This window comes from Macrotis lagotis, chromosome 4 (genome assembly GCF_037893015.1).
Source record: "Macrotis lagotis isolate mMagLag1 chromosome 4, bilby.v1.9.chrom.fasta, whole genome shotgun sequence".
Lineage (NCBI taxonomy): Eukaryota > Metazoa > Chordata > Mammalia > Peramelemorphia > Peramelidae > Macrotis > Macrotis lagotis.
In genome coordinates, this window is record NC_133661.1 from 618,107 (window position 1) to 639,950 (window position 21,844).

At 52.6% G+C, this 21,844-nt stretch overlaps 1 protein-coding gene across 4 annotated transcripts; it reads left to right on the forward strand.

Annotated features, from left to right (window-relative positions):
- The first annotated feature begins 1,731 nt into the window (after positions 1 to 1,731).
- Positions 1,732 to 15,078, forward strand: LOC141520534 (sperm flagellar protein 1-like). Of its 4 annotated transcripts, none has more exons than XM_074232108.1 (7): positions 1,732 to 2,136; positions 2,438 to 2,549; positions 3,588 to 3,762; positions 10,478 to 10,550; positions 11,255 to 11,339; positions 11,431 to 11,533; positions 14,581 to 15,078. In XM_074232108.1, exons 1-7 carry the CDS (start codon positions 1,992 to 1,994, stop codon positions 14,674 to 14,676), a joined length of 789 nt encoding a protein of 262 aa, XP_074088209.1. In that variant the 5' UTR covers positions 1,732 to 1,991; the 3' UTR covers positions 14,677 to 15,078. The 4 variants fall into 4 exon arrangements, with proteins under 4 accessions (XP_074088209.1, XP_074088210.1, XP_074088207.1 ...); XM_074232109.1 differs by having other exon boundaries at positions 3,588 to 3,750; positions 10,481 to 10,550; positions 14,581 to 15,077; XM_074232106.1 differs by having other exon boundaries at positions 1,904 to 2,136; positions 10,481 to 10,550.
- Positions 15,079 to 21,844: the final 6,766 nt, after the last annotated feature.

Below are 21,844 nucleotides of genomic sequence, written 5' to 3' on the forward strand. Positions count from 1 at the left end.
GGGCCTTGGGCATCTGAGCTCTGCTGGGACCTGTCTGAAGTCACAGTGGGGGGTGGAGAGGCCAGGGTCTGCCATTTGTGGGGACCACCGCCTGTATTTAATCCTGGCTCTAAGCCACCCTTTGGGGCTTCCATGCTCTCACTTAGTCAACCAGACTGGTCTCGTGTCCTCCCGCCAGCCTGCTAGGCCCGGGGCCCATAGGTCCCACCGGACTCTGCAGCCTTTGCTGACCCCTCTATCTTCTATGCCCTTTGGCAGAATGAATGGAAGAAAGGGGAGGCCCTGCCCCCTCCTCTAGGGGACAGGGCTGGACCTTGGCATCCCCCCCACTGCAAGCCTGGCTCCTGTGGGTTGAGCTCCTCCTGGGGGGCAGGGGGGACCAGCTGTACAGGTGCCTCACAAGGGGGGGGGGGGGCTGAGTCCCCAGAGCCAAGCCTAATGCTTCTGGGTTAGTGAGGGTTGGGTTCGAGTCTTGCTTCAGGTACATTCTGGTGGTGACCCGGGGCGGGGCAGGAAGGTTCTGCCGTAGAACTGGAACCCAGGGCTTCCTACAGACCTGCCTAGGCAGACCCCAGTCAGAAGCCATTTGACAGGCTGGAATATTGAACGCGGATGGGGGGTGCAGGAGCCCCCGCCCCCTGCCCTTGGCTTGTGGGGTCCACAAATGCGAGTGACCGGAGGGCAGGGGCATGGACCAAGGCCCGCCCCTCAAGCCCGGCCTCCGCCCCTCGCGGCCGGGCCCCGCCCCTCAAGCCCGGACTCCGCCCCTCAAGTCCGGCCTCCGCCCCTCGCGGCCGGGCCCCGCCCCTCAAGCCCGGACTCCGCCCCTCGCGGCCGGGCCCCGCCCCTCAAGCCCGGACTCCGCCCCCCCCAAGTCCGGCCTCCGCCCCTCAAGTCCGGCCTCCGCCCCTCGCGGCCTGGCCCCGCCCCTCAAGTCTGGGTCCCGCCCCTCAAGTCCGGCCTCCGCCCCTCGCGGCCTGGCCCCGCCCCTCAAGCCCGGACTCCGCCCCTCAAGTCCGGCCTCCGCCCCTCGTGGCCGGGCCCCGCCCCTCAAGCCCGGACTCCGCCCCTCAAGTCCGGCCTCCGCCCCTCGCGGCCGGGCCCCGCCCCTCAAGCCCGGACTCCGCCCCTCAAGTCCGGCCTCCGCCCCTCGCGGCCGGGCCCCGCCCCTCAAGCCCGGACTCCGCCCCTCAAGTCCGGCCTCCGCCCCTCGCGGCCGGGCCCCGCCCCTCAAGCCCAGACTCCGCCCCTCGCGGCCTGGCCCCGCCCCTCAAGCCCGGACTCCGCCCCTCAAGTCTGGGCCCCGCCCCTCAAGTCTGGGCCCCGCCCCTCACGGCCTGGCCCCGCCCCTCAAGCCCGGACTCCGCCCCTCGCGGCCGGGCCCCGCCCCTCAAGCCCGGACTCCGCCCCTCAAGTCCGGCCTCCGCCCCTCGCGGCCTGGCCCCGCCCCTCAAGTCTGGGTCCCGCCCCTCAAGTCCGGCCTCCGCCCCTCGCGGCCTGGCCCCGCCCCTCAAGCCCGGACTCCGCCCCTCAAGTCCGGCCTCCGCCCCTCAAGCCCGGCCTCCGCCCCTCGCGGCCGGGCCCCGCCCCTCAAGCCCGGACTCCGCCCCTCAAGCCCGGCCTCCGCCCCTCGCGGCCTGGCCACGCCCCTCAAGCCCGGACCCCGCCCCCACGCCGGGCCAGCTCCCCACGCTCTGGCCCCGCCCCCGCCCCGCCTCTCCGCGTCCCCGCCCCCGCCCGGCCCCCGCCCCGCCTCGGCCCTGGCCTACTCGCGGCCGCTGGCTTCGGGGCCCGGCCCCGCTGCGCCCTGGCCCGGCCTGGCTCCGTTCTGGTCCCTCCCCGCCTCCTCCCGGCCCGGGCCGGGCCCGCTCCCGCTCGCCCACCCGCAGCTACTCCCCTCGGTGACTTATGCCCCTCCGGAGCCGCCGTCGCGCCTCCTCCGGTCTCCCGGCAACGGCGGCTCCAGAGCCGCTGCTCGGGGCGGTCGCGCCATGAACCGGCCCGGCCGCGGCACCCCGGGCTCGCTGCTGTCGGCGCCGCTGCCGGTCACGGCGCTCCACCACCTCTACGCCTGGGTGGACAGCGTGCCCTTCAGCCGCCCGAAGCGCCACCTGGCCCGGGACTTCAGCGACGGCGGTGAGCGGGGCCCGGCCCAGGCCGCAGTGGCCGCTGGGGGCGGGGCCGGAGGCCGCCGGCGCGGCGGCCCGACGATTGGCTGGAGGCAGCGAGGGGCGGGGCCCGTCGCTAGGCGGCGGGAGATGCCGGGCGACGATTGGGCACGGCGGGACGTGGGCGGGGCCAGTGTCCGCGAGGATTGGCCGGAGGGAGGGCAGCGGCCGCCAGCCCCGCCTCGGTGAGAGCCTGGGCCCCGCAGCTCCGGGCCGGGCCAGGGGCTGCGCGGTAGCGGCCCGACTCTGGGGGGGGGGGCTTCTTGCAGTGATGATCGCCGAGATCGTGAAGCACTTCCAGCCCAAGCTCGTGGAGATGCACAACTACATCCCGACCAGCAACACGGAGCAGAAGCTCAGCAACTGGAGCACCCTCAACAGGCGGGTGCCGGCCCGGGCCCGAGGGGCTCCCCCGCAGCGAGCGTCCCCGCAACCCGGAGAGAGGCGGGCCGGGGGGCGGGGGGCCGGATCCTGCCCAGCCGAGCGCAGCCGGTGCGGGTCCCTGGCCATCGGGGCGGGGCTCCGCCTCCTCCTCCTTCCCGGTTGGGCAGGGGCCCCCAGAACACCCCGGCCCAGGCTCAAGGGGCGATGGCGGGGCTTTCGGTGTTGGAAAGGTGCTGGGTGAGAAGATAGAGACCCAGAGGGGCCGACCCTGGAGCAGAGAGGTTGTGTGTGAGTGTGTGTGTGTGTGTGTGTGTGTGTGTGTGTGTGTGTGTATGACTGACTGTGACTCTTTGTGTGAGTGTGTGAGTGAGTGTGTGACTGACTGTGACTCTTTGTGTGAGTGTGTGAGTGTGTGTCTCTGTGTGTCTGTCTGTGTGTGTGTCTGTGTGTGTATGACTGTGACTCCATGTGTGAATGTGTGTGTGTGTAACTGACTGTGACTGTGTGTGTGTGTGACACTGAGAGGGGATGCTGGGAAACAGATTTCAGGCCCACAGAAGGAACACCTTCCTAATGGAGATAGAGGTCCACTAGTTCAATTCCGAACAGACTGAGTTCCCAAAGACTCTAATCACAGAGGAATCCATTGAGGAAATTGAAGAGGGGGTCCCCTCCAGGTGTGCCTTAGACTTGTTAAAAGTCCCCATCTCTCTGATTTGGCTATTGCCTGCCTCAGTTCAGTAGAAAGCAGGGAATCCATCTTCTTCAAGGCCATTTGCTCCCCTCTAGGCCTTGAAGGCTCTGGGAACTAATCTCCAGGCTACTGGGTTTGAGGCAAGTGGTTTTTCTGGGAAACTAGAAACTTGGGTTTGTACAGGTGCAGAAAACAGCCACCATGGGCTCTGAACGAGGGCCTTGGTCCACCCTGGTGCCCATCTGTTGAACCAGTAGGTGGTGCAGGAGTGATGGGGCCCCTGTGAGGCTTGTCCAAGAGAAGCCTATCTCGAGCCCTGTTATCTCCTGATTGCTTTTCAGGAAAGTGTTCCCTAAACTTCAATTCTATGTATCAGAGGAGGACATTCGGAAGGTTGTCATCAGCACCCCAGGGGCCATTGAGTCTGTGCTGTCTACATTGAGGCAGAAAGTAGAAGAAAAATGCCAAAGGAAGACCATCCAGGAGGCCAAGATGAACATTAAGGTACTTTCCAAGGTTAGCCTCTCTGGGGGCAGTGCTGGGGTTATTTGTTTTCCCAGTGAGAGCTCCAGAGGGGGAGATCTGGCCACAGGTCCTCTGGAGGGGAGAGATGCAAGCGCCCTGCTGGGCTCCAGTTATTGGAGCTTGGGGCTTCCTTCTCCTGTCTGGCATCTACTCTCCCTCAGTTCCTGTTCCCAGCCCTAATCTAAACTTCAGAGATGAGTGAACAAATGGTATTTGTGACTGGATGGAGCAGCGAGGGGACCTGGGAGGTCACTCACTGCTGGCCTTGTTTGTGGGGGGGGGCAGGAAGCAAGGTTTGGGGGACAGGGCCATCCCCTCTCCAGTCTGTCCTCCAGCAACGAATAGTTCTCAGACACAGCTCTGACCAAAAATCTATTTCCTCCAGATCAAAAAGACTCCCTAGTCAGACTTTCAAGTCCTCCAATCTGCTCCCACTGACCTTTCTTATCTTGTTCCAAACTCCTGAATTTAGTCAAATAGGCCAATTTCTGGGGCATCCCTCCAAACTCCTACCTCCAAGTCTTTGTGCATGTGGTACCTCTCAACAGCTTTTAAAATTTTCACTAAATCTCTGTCCCCCTTTCTCTTTTCCCACCCATTGAGAAGGGAAGAAATAGAGACTTCATTACAAATATGCAGTCTCACAAAACAAATATTCACATTAGCCATGTCCCCCCCCCCCAAAAAAAAGTCATGAAAAATGAAGAGAAGAAGATGTGCTTCTGTCGGTTCTCTATCTGCATATGGTAGCATGCTTCAGCGTGTGTCTGTTGGGATTGTGGGTCACTGGATTGATCCAAGTAGCTAATTCTTTCACAGGTCATCCATGATGTTATTAACCATGTACAATGTTTCCCTGGATCCGCTCACTTTGTTTTTCATTTATATTTACAGACAATTTTCCACATTCACTTTTGTAATTTTCTCCCTCCCAGCCTTCTCTCTCCTGACCCTAGGAGAGCAAGTAATCTGATAGAAGTTATGCATGTATCATTGTGTTATACATTTCCATATTAATCAGGCTGGGAAAGAAGAATAAGAAAAACAACAAGGAGGAAAAAAGCAAAAAAAAAATTTAAAAGGTAAAAATAGGATGCTCTGATCTGCATCCATAATTCTTTCTCTGGATGTATTTTCCATCACAGGGCTTTTAGAATTGTCTTTGGGTGCTGTACTGCAGAGTTGAACTAAGTCTGCCACAGTTTATTACCACACAATGTTGCTGTTAAGTGTTCACTGTTCTCCAGGTTCTGCTCACTTCACTTAGCATCAGTTCTTGTAATCTTCTAGGTTTTTCTGAAAGCATCCTGCTCATCATTTCTTATAGCACAAGAATATTCCATCCCCATCATATACCATACCTTGTTCAGTCATTCCCTCAGTTTCCAACCTCTGCCGCATAAAAAGAGCAGCTCTAAATATCTAAATATCTGCTCTTTGGGGGAGGCACCCAGCTCATAACTCTCATCAAGAAGGCATCCGTTGTGCCCACTTTTCCACATCTCCAGCATCCCCTTTCCTGTCATGGTAGCTCTCTGATAACAGATGTCCGTTTGTCAGGGAGGTTGTAGAGGATATTCATGATTTCTGAGGTCTCCAATTCTAAGATTCTAGGATTCTTTAATTATGAGAATTAGGCCTTCTAAGTAGGTTGAAATTTGTCCTTCATTCTCAAAGAAGACCCTGACATCAGGGAGGGCACGCCATGACAAACATGTGAATTGGATTGGAGGGAGTGAGGGCTGAGCTAAGTCACCAACCTCATTTTCTCTTCCAGAGCCATCTGGGTCCAGTGGCCAAATATGGATCAGAATGTGAATCAGGGTGAAGTGACTTGCCCAAGGTCACACAGCTAGTAAGTGTCAAGTGTCTGAGGCTGGATTTGGATTCCTCTCCTCCTGACTCCAAGGTCAGTGCTCTATCCACTGTGCCACTACTGGCCTTGGAGTCAGGAGGATGGGACTTTGAATCCAGCCTCAAGACACTTGCCACTTACTAGCTGTGTGACCTCAAGGTCACTTCACCCTGATTACCTTGCATCCAGGGCCATCTGCAGACTTCCTGATTCCTATCTGGCCCTACCCCCCATTCATGTGCTTTTCATGGCATCATCTCCCTGATCTTGTGGTCTTCTTCGAAAATGAAGGCTCAACATTATCGTGAATGAATGTAATCTGATAGGTTTAAAGTCATTTCTCAGAGTTGTTTCAATTTGCATTTCTCTTAATTATTAGTGATTCACAGCATTTTTTAATATGGCTCTTGATAGATTTGATTTCTTCTTCTGAAAACACATTTATATCCTTTGATCATTTTTCAGTTGATAAATTTCTCATAATTATTAGTGATTTAGAGCATTTTTAATATGGTTCTTGATAGATTGATTTCTTCTTCTAAAACCAACTCGTAGGTGAACTGAGGGATGGCTCTTATGTTTGTAAATTTAACTCAGTTACCCAAATTTATTTCTAACTAAGAAATAAAATCTGAGAAATAAAAATCTTCATCAGAGAAACTTGTTGAGGATTCACATCTCACCCCCAACTTTCCTCCTTTTCTTCCCATTTTTCAGTTCACTGGCTTTATCTAAAAACTTTTTCACTTTATATAATTGAAATTATCCATTTTACCTCCCTCTGTCTCTTATTTGGTCTGGAGCTCTTCCTTTATCCATAGATATGATGGACAATTTCTTCATATGTCACAAATTTGTTCATGATATCATCCTTTATGTTTAAATTGGCTACCTATTTGGAGCTTATTTTGGTACATGGTGTCAGAGATTGGTCTTTGCCTAGTTTCTGTCAAAGTGCTTTGCAATTTTTGTCACGTAGAATATTGTTGCCCCCCGTCACTAGGACTTTGGCATTGTGAGGTCACTGTGCTCATTTATGTGCCCCTCATCTGTCCCACCGCTCTACCTTGGTGATCCTCATGGCTACCCAGCATCGTTTGAGATCTGGCCCCACGGAGCCACCTTCGTTCCCATCTGTTTTCCCTGCTTCTCTTGACAGCCTTGACTTTTCTTCCTCCAGATTAATTTGATTATTTTTCCTAGCTCTCCAAAGTAATTGTGTGGTGATTTGATTGGTATACCACTGGCTAAGTGAGTGACTTTTACTATATTGACTCAGCCTGCCTATTCTCTAATTCTTGAGATCTGTCTTTATTTGGCTGCTCATCCTGTGTTTACTTAATTACTCTGTTGAAGATTCCCAAGTATTTTTTACTGTCTGTATGATTCTAAATGTAGTATACAGAAATGTGGATGGGGCACCTCGTCGCCTTATCCCTTTAAAGGGAGTCCAATCTCAGGCTCCTTTTGGAGGCTCCAGGGGAGGGATTTCACTGGTCTACGAAACTCCTAGACATTGTTTGGTCAACCCTATCTGGTCTGGGACCCTGGGGCTCACTCTGCTTCTTCCTGATTTGTAGGACCAGCACGAGAGACAGATATCTGTGTTGATGACCTGAGCTCAGATCTGACCTCAGACACTTCTGTCTGCTTCAGTCTCCACATCTGCAAAGTGGGATTTGTCACCGCATCTACCTCTCAGAGGTGGTGTGACCCCAGCCGGTCTTGTCAGAGTGACTGGAGTGGTTCACTGTGTCCTACTTCAGCTAACAGATGAAGAAACTGAGGCAAATGGGGTGAAATGACCTACCCAGGGTCACCCATCTGGGAAATGTCTGAGGCCAGATTTGGACTCAGAGGAGTCTTCCTGACTTGGTCCCTGATCTATCCTAAATGCACGCCAGTGTGAAATAGTGTCAAAACATTCTGAAGGACAGATGCATTTCCCTGGCCCTCTGACTTTCCCCATAACCTTCTTCTGAAGCCAGAGGCTCAGGGGTCCTTTGCACAAACTTTCCCAGCCTCCCCACTTCAGCTTTTGTCTGTCATCTTCACCTTTCATAGGGTGAGCTTCTTGTGGCTTGTACATGCGTCCCCAGCTGTTGACAAAAGTAAATGCTGACTCAATAATTGTCAGTGACTTGACATCAAGCTGTGGGAAGGCCTCCATTGAAAACTGGTCTCTGTTTTCCTCCCCCTCTTTGGCCAGACCTGGGTGCCAGGAGCCCTTCTCCCCAGTAGGATGTCTGGGAAATCAGACAGCCGAGGCCCAGTAGGGGTTGCCAGATTGACTGAGATTCCCCTAAAAGTTGTAACTGAAAATGGAAGCTTCTCCATGAGAAGGAAAGCTTGTGATGGTGCTTAGCCACTGGTTCCAATATGACATTTTCTTGTTCTCACAACCGTTGGGGGCTAGGGTGTTTACTGTTCCCCAAAGCCCTTCTCTTGTTCCTTGTTTTGGCACCAAAGTGAACAGAGGCTGCAGTTGGTGGGGTAACTGTGGACACTCTTGAGGTTATTCCTTAGGGATGAGGAGTGGGTATGTGCATGTGTGTGCATGTGTGATGCGTGTTATGTATATGTGTGTGGAGTATGTGTGCATGTGTGATGTGTACATGCATGATTGCGTGCAGAGTGTGCATGCGATCCAAGGGCCAGCCATGCTTGTTACAAGGTTGGCTGCAGCTGCCATCTTAAACAGAGGACAAGTATGAGGGTTGCCAAAGCTCAGAGGAAGCTGCTGAAGAGGGAGGGTGGTGACCCAGGGCTGAGAAGGGATGAGACAGGGAGGAGAGAGTCAGGCCCTGATGGGAGAGGGAGAGCAGCATTTCTGGAGCACTGACTGCAAACATATCATTTTATCCTCACAACCCAAGGAGAGGATGCTCTTAGTCCCCCCCCCCCCATTTTACAGTGAAGGAAATTGTGTCAGGCAGCAGTTCAGAGCCTTGTTCAGGGTTACCCAGCTTGGCACATGTGACTGTTGAGCCCATCTGGAGTATTTGTATTCCTGGGGAAATTCTGGAGCAATGGGTGGGTAGCTGCATGGTGGCTTCACCTGGGCCACATCTGACTGACCCCTGCCTCCCCAGCCAGAAAGAGAATGCCATGGCTGTCATTTACCTGATTTTTAGCAGAGATTTTGCTAAGTTTCTCAGGCTCAGATGGGTGTGCTCATCACATTTGCTGAGGGTCCCAAGCTGGGAGGGATGCTTGGGCAGGATCTCAAAGGGACCTTGACAGGCAAGAGCCTTGGACTGAATCAGATAAAGTGGAATCCAAGGGTGAGAAATGTCATGTCCGCTACATTCCTTTGGGGAGAAGAGTAGCTGTTCTGAAGATGATCAGGGGGTTTTAGTGAAATGCAGGCTCAGTTGGAGTCAGCAGTGGACTGTGGCAGCCAGAAAGCTCATGCCACCTTGGGATAGCAGAGCTGAGGAATAGGGCAGAGGAGAGTTCATTGCCTGGTCCCCTTTCGTGGTCAGACCTCAGGAGGACTTTGCCAAGTTGGAACCTGTCCAGAGTGGCAGCCAGGATTCCACGGCCCTTCAGTCTATGTAGTTGGAGGGTCGGTTGTAGGATCTGGCCCTGGAGACTATGAGAAGACTGAGGTGGGGGTGACCAGGGGCTTGTCCTAGGAGACTCAAAGGGTAGAGCTAAGAGCTGCCCAGTAACCAGATTCAGGATAAGCTGGATGTCTGACTCTATGGGACCCCTTAGCTCATAGCAGGATTGCATTCTGCCTCCATGGGAGGGTCTCCTAGGTCGTTGGAGTGAGGGGCTCTTTGTGAGTAGGAGATTGGTTTTGTGTCTCCTTTCCCTAAACCCAGAGCACCTTGGATTAATGACAGTGGGATTCTCTTATGCTTTTCTTTTTCCCCAAGAATGAATTTCCAGGGAATAGGATGCATAAAAACACAATAACCCTAAAGTAAAGACATTCATGTCAGACAGGAGCACTATGCCAACCCCCCAGAATCTGCTCTCTTCTGGACACTGCCTGAGCCTACTTGCTCTGGGCATCTGTTGGTTGCCATGGACCTTCTCTTAAGGAAACAAGGACAGATTCTGAAATGTTTCACCTGGGAAAGAACAAAGGCATCCATAAGGTCTGGGCTAGGACCAGAGAAAGCCCACCCTTCAGCCCCAGCCAGAAGCCTAGAGAGTCCATGGTCTGATGCTAGTTGAGCTTCAGGGCGTTTCGTGGTCCAAAACCATAGCCTTGGATTATCAGGCACCTAACTATACATGGGGGTGGGGTGGGGGGGCGGGGCGAGGAGGATGAAAGGGAGGAAGGAGTTCAGAGAGTAGGAGGAAATTGGGCCCCAGAGGTCCTGTCTGCAAAGTTTGCCAGCTCTGCATCTGGGTCCACTCTATGGCTTGTCCTGAAACTGGATCAAGTGACCCCAGCTCAGAGATAGATGCTTCTTTCTAGAAGTCCCTCCCAAGGCTCACCCTCCCAGGGAAGCCCCTTCAGGTCAGCCCCAGATAGGCTGGACCTGGGAAGCCTTGTGTGGGAGACTGAGCCAGGAGCCCAGGGCCAGGGCAGAGCTTGAAAGGGAAAAAGTGGTCCAAAGTTTAGGAAGGAGATAGACTCCAGGAACCATGGAAGAGGAGCAGGGAGGAAATACATCCTGTCCAGGCCACATGATGTGGGCTAAGTCCTGAAGGGAGGGAAACTGAGAAGCCTGGATTGGCTGCTGGGGGGGTAAAGTTGATCCCCCAGACTTAGCTCCTACCCTCTGCACTCCTAGAATCCCCTAGCACTGGCCAAAGCAGCAAAAGGAGAAAGGGGTCAGTCTTGATGTGTCATCTCCCTCCCCAGAAGATGACTCTTCTCTGAAATCTTAGCAGGACCCCATTGGATTTGACAGCATCAACATCAACAGACACCTGGCCCAGCTGGAAAATTGCAAAGCAGCTGGTAAGCTTACATTGTCACCAGAGAGAATGAATCCTGTCTAGTCACGTCCAGGGGTGATTGGGGCCCAGGCATGTCTTCAGAAAATGCCCTTCCTACTCTGGGCTGCCCAAAAACTCGAGCTTGGCCATGTTGGCTTTTCCCTCTTCTGGAGGCTCATTAGCAGGCTTGGTGGCGCCAGAGGGCCCGAGGGCCAGGCTCCTGCCTGAGCAAGTCATCTGACCTGTCTTAATCTTAAAAATAAAGAGAATAACAGCACCTGTGCCCAAGACCGATGAGAACATGCCTGGCAAGCGCTTGCAAAGCGTAAAACACTCTATGAATGTCGATGGCCATGACACAGAGCCAAGCATACAGTTAGCGCTCAATAAGTGCTTTACAGACCAGGTCACCATAGAACAGTGCTTGGCATACAGGAAGCACTTAATAAACACTGACCGCCCCATAGCACAGTGCTCAGTATGTACAGTAAGTGCTCAATAAACATTCTGCAAATGTTAGCAGCCCAGCTCACACACCGAAATGCTCATTGTGGAGGAGAGTCCAGCCTCCAGGCTCCTCGCCTCCCAGAGCCCCTTTGGACCCAGCTTCCCACAAGGGTGAAACAGCAACTATTTCGATCCTTGGCTGGTGTCTTCAGGGTGCACCCCTCATGCCCCCCAGGCTCCCCTTTTTGTTCAGTATTAACGGGGCATCTTTGCTTGCAGAATGCCCGGCCAACAGGGTGGTCTCCGGCAGGAGGCTGTGTCTCGGTCTGAAAGCGGATGAGCGGGCCAGCGAGCACTCTGGAAGGTGGAGTATGTGGAGGGGTGGGCTAGGTGGGGGGCAGGGGATGCTCTCTGCAGTCCCAAGGAGGCTGCTGACTCCTGGACCCTCCTTACAGGCAGGACTCGAGCTTCAGCCAATGCCCACACGATGTGCCCGACTTTCATCATTTACTAGAGGAGAAGGAACAGGCTCTCAGCGTACTCCAGGAGACGGTGCAGGTAGGTCCAGTTGGGGCGGGGGGCGGACAGAGAGAGACAGAGGGAAGAAGAAGAAGGAGAGTGGGAGCAGATCCTCCTCTGGGTCAGACAGCCCAGCACCCCTGGGGTTTTGAGAGTCCAATCAGGGGCTGCTGGTGCGAGGGCAGGTCAGGAGGTGGCAGGTCCACTTTATTAGCAAAGTGCAGATCTGTCGAGGAATAGAGTTTAATCCTCCACAGCTAAGACCCTGAAGGATGGCGATGGGTGACTTTTTGGCCCAAAGGAGGAAGGTGCCAACACTAGGAGGTGGCATTGGACATGGAAAGTAAAGTGCCCTGGGTCCAAAGTCTGAAGCGCTGTGGGCATGGCAGTGTGGTCCCGAGGCCAGAGGCCAGAGACCTGGACAGAGGCCCAGCAGTGGAGGCCAGGTTGGAGAGGAGTGAGGAGCCCTCAGGAGGCCTCCGGAAGGTCGGCCATAGGCAGAGTCTTGGGAGAGGAGCCCAAGGCAGAAGAAGGTGCAAGAGAGGGAGAGGACGAGGCTCTTCACTTGAGCAGATGGGGGCCCCCCTCTGTGGCAGGCCAGAGCAGAAGTGCCTGGGAACCTGTAGAGGAGAGAGGGAGCCTAGTGTGGAAAAGGAGGAGGGCAGAGAACAGTCCCGCCCTTCCCACCACCACTGGGGCCCCTTCCAGAAATCCCTCCTGACTTCTCCCCCCAGGCTAAGCAGGGCAAGGTGCATCCCTTTTCCATCCAGGAACCTGGCTCAAGTAACTGAAATCAAGTGGGTTTGGAGGCTCTCCATGGATAGCCCCTGCCAGCTCAGACCAGTCTGGCTCCATCTTTGCGAAACTGAGATCCTCTTTTGCCTTCTGGCCTGCCCTCGGTCCTTCCCTTGGTCCTTCCCTTGGTCCTTCCCCTGCCCCTCCAGAGAAGAGGAGCCTTTTTGTCTCCTGGAGACTCTACTACTCCTCTATTGCACCTAGGGGTGGGGAAGGGGACATTGATGAGCAAGATGAGGGCCCCAAACCCAAAATTTGGGGAGACTTCCTAAGGCCCAGGTCAGTCTGCATCTTTTCCCAGACAGTTCCTCCTTGAGGGATTTCAGGGACCTTGATGCCTGGGCCATTTCAGAGAAGGGAAATTTGGGGGGGGTCATTTCTCTGGCCAGCAGGGACAGCTGGGTCTAAACAGGCATAAGGCCTGGGAAGAAGCTGCTGGCTCAGGGGTGTAGTGGATGAACTCTTGACTGAAGGAGCCATTCCCCAAGGGACAGTTCAACTTGACCAGTATCTGTTAGGAGGAGGGAAAGAGAGTCAGTTGGGTCTGGAACCTTTGAGTTTGAGCTGTCCTTCACAAGAGAGGTGGGCTGGAAGTAGAGTTCTGGGCATCTTCTGCAGGGAGGCCAGAGAGGGGCTGAGCCTCCTCCTGGGGGTCCACTGTCCTAGAGAGGTGAGCAAAGAGAAGGAAGCTAGCCAGTCAAGGTGGAGGACCCCTGCAGAAGAAAGTGCCTTGGAAGTCCTGAGGAGAAAGGAACTAGGCTGGTAGTCAGCAGAGGCAGCAGCAGAGCCTCCAGGATTGCATGGGCAGCTTTTCCTAGGATGCTGACTAGGAAAGGGAAATGTCATCGAATAGTAGTTTGAAGGGGTAGCTGTTTAAGGTGGAGACCTGGTGACTGAAGAAAGACTAGAGTGTGTGTATGGGGGGGGGTGCATGAATGGAAGGGTCCTGGAGGAGACCACTGCTGAGGATGGCAATGATGCCAGTGAAGAGTGAGGGGACCCCAGCTGTATGATCTGGGCAGCCCCTGGGCACAGGGTAAGGAGGGACTTTGGTGTAAGGTGGAATGCATCAGCTTTTGCATCAAGATTTCAATAGTAAGCTTGCCCTAGCTGCCAGTCCTGGGTCCCAGGGGGTGCTCCTTGTGGGCCCTGTGTTCATCCCTGAGGGTCTCCATGGCTAAGGGGGTCTGGTTGGTCATCGTCCTCCAGGTGGCCATGGGTCAGGGTGGAAGTGGTGATACAAGCCAGATGCTAGATTCTGAAAGCAGTGGGAGGGTGGCTGGGGGCTGAGAGCTGGGATCTGGAGAGACTGATGGAAATGACTGAAGAGCTTTTGGTGTACTGGGATGTATGGAGGGAGAAAGAGGGCAGGAGAGCATGCTATAGACAAGGGGAGGGATGGTGGGATCCACAGGAATGGAGATAGGAGAGAATAATATGGTGGGGTCCTGGGGGGAGGGCATTAGCCCCCAGGGTCCAAATCTATTTTGAATTTTGCTTTTGGCCTGGGGGAAGAGGGGAGGCCAGACTCATGGCTGAAGGTTCTCTAACTTGCCCTGATGGGGGTCAGTCCATCCAGAAGTCCAGTGACTCTGAGGGCCCATCCCTCAAACATGTCCCATGGACCTGCCCCTGCAGCCTGCCCTTCACTCTGGCTGCAGGACAGGAGGCCAGGACTGGCCCAGTGATGTACAGGGCCTTGATCAGGCTAGGATATCCTACCCCTACCCACCTGCCTGTGCAGGGGCCTTGACAGAAGGAAGGTAAGGCTTGGAGCCAGCTGGGTGAGCCTGGGCAAAGCACCATGCTCAGCCTCTATTTCCCATCTTCTTCCTCACTTGTTGGGTTGCCAGCCAGGCCTCAATTTCTCAGGTGGCTCATGAGGGACTAGACCACCAGGCCATGGTTGGCAGCCCCTGCTGAGGTGAGGGGGTAGGACCAGCTGTGGCCACCCATCTGGAGGGTGTGCAGGGGGCATTTTCAGAGGGATCTGGGACTCCAGAGCAGGAGGTTGGACTCTGAACCCAAAGGCCTGAGGTAGCAGAGCAGGAGAAGGGATAGGTCTTGGCCCTTAGGAGCTCTGGGATGGCAGAACCTCAATGACCATTCTGCAAAGTGGGTCCAAGACCCCCCTGATTCTCCAAGATGGTCATGTGAGTTATCCTAGGTAATTGGGAGCTGGGTGGGGGTGTGTGACTGATGATCAGCCAGCAATAGGGTGAGCACTGGGGCTCCCAGGGGGCAAAGATAGGCAGGGCCCAGTCCAATGAGTGACCCTCTGTTGGCTGCAGATTCTACAGATGAAGGTGCACCGGCTTGAGCACCTGGTCCAGCTGAAGGACATGAGAATCGAAGATCTGACAAGACACCTGAACACGTCCAAGTAAGGGAGACATACCCAGCACAACTCGACTGGCTTCCTGACAGACCCTTGACCCACAGCTGGTCCCTTGAGGCCTGAGAAGAACCAAGGGGGTCTGGTTGGTCATCGTCCTCCAGGTTCCTTTCCTCCTTCCTTCTGTCTGTCCATCCTTCCTTTGCATGCCCAAATGTCTCCATCTGCATATTGGTGCTCACCCTGCCCCCCCACTTCTAGGTAGGGTCAGTGGCATACCCCTCCCCCTCTAGCTGGGCAAGGCTGGTTTAAAGGGAATGCCCTCCCAAGTTCCGGCTGTGACCCAGTCACTTGTGCTAGACCAGAAAAGTGGACAGATGGTGAGAATTAGGCCTGAAATTACTTTTACAATTAAAGAAAAAGCAGTTAGGAGCTTGGTGTCCAATTCCCTTGGTGTGTGAGCTGCCTCTTCTACAGCCCCTCTCTGCTGACCACTTGGACAATGCTGGGTTTTGAAACTTTCCTCTTTGGTGTGATGGGAGACTTGGACAGGATGTTCTCAGGGATTCTGGCAGCTCTAGATTCTGGAATCACTGGAGAGTTTCCATCTCCTCCCTGTGCTAAGACCCCCTGAATAGAGGTGAAATGCCAGTAAATTGATCTTAGTCATTCTGTGGGGCTTCCTGGTCCTCCCAACCTGGGGCGGGGGGCTGGGCCCAAGGGCAGCCTGGTCAGATACTGACCCACCAGGCTTTTTGTGAAGCCCCCAGGGGCACCCCCTGCTCTAGGCTCCACAGAAAGCCCACAGGCCCCTCTTGGATCTCCACTAGGATCTAATGATTCTGGGTCTTGTCTCTGTGCACCCATCTCCCTACCCCCACCTAGCCCCATGCACACAGTAGGTGTATAATCAGTGTCCACCCCATCTAGACCCACACTGCACTGGAACCCTAAAACCTGCCCCAGGCAACCCCAGTGTTTCCTATTCCAGCATTGATTCAGGTGCCTTGGGACAATACAATACACAGACCCTTGGCAGTCCCTTGGTTGTGTCCTGACAGCAGGGATGGGCCCCTGGGCCAGGAGGGGGCCAGTTCCATGGAGCCCACAAACTCCACCTCCTCTTCATAGGGCGAGGGAGGGAGACAACTTTCCCCCCATTCGCACAGAAGTGGCTCTCTTGGATAGGAAGCGAAGCCTGGGCCTGGGCCTTCTCTGTTCCTTTCTGAATATGGAAACAGGGGTGGTCCATGAACAGAGAAGCTTCCCCCAGAGAAGACAGCCATGGGTACACAAAAACTGTGGGCCCAGAGGGAATCATCTGACCAGCATGGGAGGGAGTGCCGAGGAGAAGGCCAAATGCCAGTTCAGTGTTCAACAAGTGGACCCTGCATCTGCCCTACTTGAGGTCCTTCTGGAGAGATCCTAGACATGGCACCCAAAGCCTCAAGTAATGTCCTGGGGATCTCTCGGTGGTTCCTATGTGGTATGGAGGCAGCTGGGAGCTTCAGGGCCCTAGAAAAGGCTTTTGGGGACAGGGGTCCCAACTATGGTTTCCTCACTTTGGGGAGCTCTCCTTGCTCCATCTGCCAAAATGGATCTTACCTCGTTGCTCATCAATCCTAGGGTTGCAAGGCTAATATCACTCCTCGGGGACTTCTGCCTCCACCAGAGGCTGGCCTTGGGTTCCCCCACCTCTCTGGTGGGAACAAAAAGTGAAGAGTGGGGTGGGGGGTAGGTGGCAGTTATCAGAGAGGCTGCTCCTGGTGCATACTGGCTCAGCCCTTCCTTTTCCCGGCATCAGCAGTCTGTACCTCAATGACTGCTACAGGGCACCCTCCCCCTTAATGAGCTATCCTTGGGGGGGGAGGGGAAGGTGGGAATGGGAAGATGGAATTCCATTGGGACACCCCCCAACCTGCCCCACAGGGTGTGAGAAGCCAGAGCAGGGCAGGGACCGTGCTTTGGGAAATGCCAGGAGTGCCCCAGACAAGTTTCGTGTCCAGAGGCAAGTTTCTCAGTGAATTGGCAGTGAGTAGGAGGGGGAGAATGAGGAGACATGAGCCTGGGCAGGTGCCTGGGGAGGGTGTGTGAGGCCCCAGGGGCTCTCAGAGACAAGCAGCCAGCTGGCACTGTTCAGAGGCAAGAGTGTCAATGAAACCTAGGCAGTCCCTTCTGTGAGCCTGCCCCTGCCCTGGACACTGGGGACCCCTGCCCTCCAGGAGCTCATGCTCCTCAGAAGCTCTTTGGGGTTCCCACGAGCAAGGAGGAGGGGAAGGAGGGGATCCTAATCAGGGTTGCAGGTGGCAGGAAACGAGGTGGAGATAGCACTCTGGGCATGGGAGACAGCCCAGGCAACACCTGGAGCCTATGCAAGGAACAGTCCTAAGAGAGCTCAAAGGGCTTTGGACAGATGGATCTCATTGATGCTTCCAGCAAGTCCAATAAGGACACTGAAGCAGGCAAAACTTAAGTATGTGAGGCTGAATTTGAACTCAGGTCTTCCTAACTCTAGGCCCAGCACTGTACCCTTTGTGCTGCCTTTGCAGGAGTGAAGAATTCAGGTTTTGGATCAGATATTAATTGTATGATCTGGGCAAATCACTTATCCTCTGCCTCAGTTTCTTCAATTGTAAAGTGGAGATGATGATAATAGCACCTGCCTCCAGAGTTGTTGAGGTTCAAAAGAGATCATTATTACTTACCCTGGCCTCTAGCACACAGTGATGCTTAATTAATGTTCATTACCTCTCCCTTCTCTGGGTAATCTGATAAAACTCTGAACAATATGTGGGGGTGGGGTGGGGTGGCAGAGGAGCTGATTGGACACCTCCAGGTGTCCAGGGGCCAGACTCAGGGAGGCCACAGTGCCACTGGAACTGGCAGAGTGACCAGAAGGGAAGCGACCAGAATCCTCCCACTGGCCACACAGGTTGGATCATCAAACTGAGCATCAGAGGAAGGACCAGCCCTGAAGACCATGAAGGAAGGCCCAGAGTCATGACATGGAGAACTGCCCATCCCAGGAGAGCCTTGCCCATCCCAGGTACCTTGAGTTGTAGGGACAGTGGGAAAGTCAACTCTTGGGCAATTCTGACTCCTACAGGGTAGGACTTGAAGGTAAAAGAATTCCACAAATCCTTGAGGAGTTGGGGCTATTCTTAACTGTCCATGGGTCAAGTTTGATTCCTTCCTACTTTTCTATTCTTGTGAAAAATAGGCCTAAAAAAATAGAAAAGCTTTTCTTTGTTTACTGCTTTTATTAATTTGGGTGCTTTTGAGGTGGCCTAAGGTCGGGGGGGGGGGTCACAAAACCATTCTGGGAAAGAATTGCCCCAATTATTCCACTGTAGGGCTGTGAGGTCAACACATTAGTCTCCAAATGGGCACACAATACACTCTCATCTAGATCCAGTAGCCAGCAGGAGGTCCCTAGAGAGTGCTGTCTCCAAGAGTTCTCAGCTCAGGGCACTGGTCAAAGTTGCTTAAGTAGTGTGGATATTCATGACATCAGTTTTCCTGACCTAGAAATTGGGGATTGGGGACAGATTGCTTTTTGGACAACCACACTTGGACTAGGATCCTATCATTGGGATAATCAGGGATGACCTTTCATTTTAAAAAGGGACGATTTTACCACCTCCCTCCTCTCAGACTGGCCAACATGACCAGAAAGGACCATGAAAAATGTTGGAAGGGATGTGAGAAATCTGGGACACTAATGCATCATTGGTGGAGCTGTGAACTCATTCAACCTTTCTGGAGAGCAATTTGGAATTACGTTCAAAGGGCAACAAAAATGCACATCCCCTTTTATCCGGCAATACCACTACTGGGTCTATACCCTGAAGAGATTATGAAAAAGGGTGAAAATATCACTTGTACAAAAATATTCATAGCAGCCCTGTTTGTGGTGGCAAATAATTGGAAATCAAGGGGAATGTCCATCAGTTGAGGAATGGCCAAACAAATTGTGGTATAAGTATGTTATGGGACACCACTGGTTTTTTTTCTTATTTATTCTACAGTTTTCCCCCCAATCTTACTTCCCTCCCCCCACCCTCCCACAGAAAGCAATCTGTCAGTCTTTACTTTGTTTCCATGTTGTGCATTGATACAGATTGAGTGTGATGAGAGAAAAATCATATCCTTAAGAGACAAAAAAGTCTAAGAGATAACAAGATCAGACAATAAAATATCTGTTTTTTTATTCCTAAATTAAAGGGAATAGTCCTTGAACTTTGTTCAAACTCCACGGCTCTTTATCTGGATACAGATGGCATTCTCCTTTGCAGAGAGCTCAAAATTGTTCTGTGTGTTGCACTGATGGAATGAGTGAGTCCTTCAAGGTTGAACATCTCCCCCCCCCCCATGTTGCTGTTAGGTTATATAGTGTTTTTCTGGTTCTGCTCATCTCACTCAGCATCAGCTCAGAACACTATTCTTCTATTAGAAACCAGAAGGGATGGGAATTCAGGGAAGGCTGGAGGGATCTGCCTGAACTGATGCTGAGCGAAAAGAACACTGTACACCCTAACAGCAACATGGAGGCGATGATCAACCTTGATGAACTTGTTCATTCCATCAGTGCAACAATCAGGGACAATCTTGGGATATCTGCGATGGAGAATACCATCTGTACCCAGAGAAAGAACTGTGGAGTTTGAACAAAGACCAAAGACTATTACCTTCAATTTTTAAAAAGTCTTATGTGTTACATAATGCTGCTATCTCTAATATTTTCTTTCTTCCTTAAAGACATTTTTTCTGTCAGCACATTCACTTTTGATCTAAGCATATCATGGAAACAAATGTAAAGACTCTTATCAGATTGCCTTCTGTTGGGGGGAGGGGCAAGGAAAAGGAGGGAGAAAATTGTGAAATTCAAATCCTTGCAAAAATGATAGGTAAGAGCTATTATTGTATATAATTGGAAAACAAAATATATAATTTTTGAAGTGACTTTGATGCAGACAACTGTAAACAGGATCTCCACTGAGGTCCTACTGTCCTACTCTGGCAGCCTAGGGAGGCACAGGTGCCTGAAGCTTTCAAAAGTGGGCTCAGCAGATCCTAAGTCTGCAAATGCACCCCCAAGTTGGAAAGGCTTTGGATCAGGAGGTGTAACAGTCTAGGAATCTGTGATCCAAAGACCAGCCTGGGTGAGCAGAGTTGGCTCATGAATAAGATTGTATGTTTTTCATTTTTATTCTCTCAAAGACCATAGACCAAGTGGTCTGAGTATGGCAATCTGTATTGATAAAAGTGATGATGAGTCACACTGGGAAGTCACAAGAACCTCAAAAGACTGAAGGACAAGTTGAGAAGGTGGCTGTGACCAGTGCTGGGGGAGATCCCAAGACGTGAGGACCTAGGCCTTCCCATGTAGACCCTCAGTTCAAGATCCTTTGATTTAACATCCACTTCAAAGAGGTTCTCTTTCCTAGGCCAACCAAAGGACTCCTGTTCCAAGCAAAGTATGATGAGAGACAGGTAAAGATTGGGCCTTCCCCCCAATACCAGTGGGGAAGATGCACCGTGGGGAACATAGGGAGAAGGCAATGATGGAAAACACCTTTCTTAAATACAGGTGCTGAGCTAAGCTCCAGGGAGATAGAAATTTTTAAAAATGTCTGCCCTAATGGATCTTATATTCTTTTTTGTATTGCTTTGTTTAATGTTATTTTATTTATTTTTTCAGTTATATGCAAAATTACATTCAATTACTTTTGAATTCTACATTTTTCAACCTCCCTCTGGCAGCTTATATTTTAATAGAAGAAAACACATGAGGCAGTTACATGTCTCATAGACTAGTGTGTTGGACTTAGAACTCAGGAAGACCTGAGTTCAAATTTGAACTCACTAGCCGTGTGATCCTGGGCAAGTCACAGAATATCTTTGCGCTTCTGATCTGTAAAATGAGGGAATCCAATTTATGATACTCTATAACATAGAGAGATTACTGCCATGAGTCATGTTTGGGGGCAGAGAAGCCCCAGGGCTGGGGATTGTTGATATAAAACAATTGATTGACTTGTCCTTTCCAAGTTGAAAAATTGTAGTAGTGATTGTATAATGGCTTCCAGAGAAAGAATGTGGGGGGGGGTGTAGGGGGGTATAGACATGACAGCATGGTGGACACTCTGGAGCCTCATCAGCCAGGTGTCCAAGGAGCCAGGGAAGGATTGTCAAGGAACAGCAGACAATAATGAATTGGCATATTAATAAGAAGCATATGACCCAAGAACATGTATAGAGTAGCACATGGGGAGGGAACCCCCTTGACCAAGGAACACAGCTGGGTGGTCCTCTGGGGACACGGGGAGTCCCCACTGAGCAGCTCTCTGCCATCCTCTGCTGTTCTGCCCCCCTGAGGGTTGTAAGGTGTGCTCAAGGAAGACAAGTACCTCTGGTGTAATATTGTCTAGTTCTCACTGCTGGCTCCAAGAAGTGTAGCAGGCACAGTGGCCACACTCCAGTAAACCATTTTGGCAGGGGGGCAAAACCAGGTTAAAGGTAACCGAGCAAGTCTCAAATTCATTAATAAGTTGTGCAGGGTGTCTACCCCAAGCATGTGAAGTCTCCCATTGGTGCAATGGGCAGAAGAGAAGACTTTGTTCCAACAGCTGTGAAGCCAGCTGAAGCAGGTGCCATGGAATGGTTATAGAGGTAGCTTAGACATGGAAGATGCCAAGGTCCTTGGCTGCATCTAGAGCTATCACCAGTTGTCTTGACTGCCTTGCCACCCTGGATCATGATGACTTTGGAGGAGAGATTGAGGCAGATGACTTCATGCAGTGCTACCTCCCTTAAATTCAACTTATGCACACAACAAAAGACGTGATTCATGACCTTTCCTCAAAGTCCTGAGGTGACAGGCAAGTGATGAAGCAGCAAGTGTGGATACACTGGGAGCACACAGGTGGCCCAGGTCATAGGGTTGTTTCCCCACTGATAACAGCTGTGACATTCAGCAGCCCCTTGGGTGACTGAGCAGCCCTTTAAAGGATCGAACTGTTTACCTCCTGAGGTAAGGAAGGGGCTTGAAAAGGTGCCCTGATAATTATCTGTTTACCCAACCCTGTCCTAATTACCATGGCAGATGGGAACTCACAGTGTGGTTGAGACACACACAAAAAAATGTGTCTTCAAAGAAGATTTCACTCACCATTGGTGTATGGAACATGCACACACATAGACAACACAAGATCCCAAAG

What these genes read in the sequence shown, in the direction of transcription:
- LOC141520534 (XM_074232108.1), top strand. Translation starts at nt 1,992, where the DNA reads ATGAACCGGCCCGGCCGCGGCACCCCGGGCTCGCTGCTGTCGGCGCCG. An exon ending in ACATTAAGGTACTTTCCAAG is followed by an intron (nt 3,763 to 10,477) that starts GTTAGCCTCTCT and finishes CTGAAATCTTAG; the next exon opens with CAGGACCCCATTGGATTTGA. An exon ending in GGAAAATTGCAAAGCAGCTG is followed by an intron (nt 10,551 to 11,254) that starts GTAAGCTTACAT and finishes CTTTGCTTGCAG; the next exon opens with AATGCCCGGCCAACAGGGTG.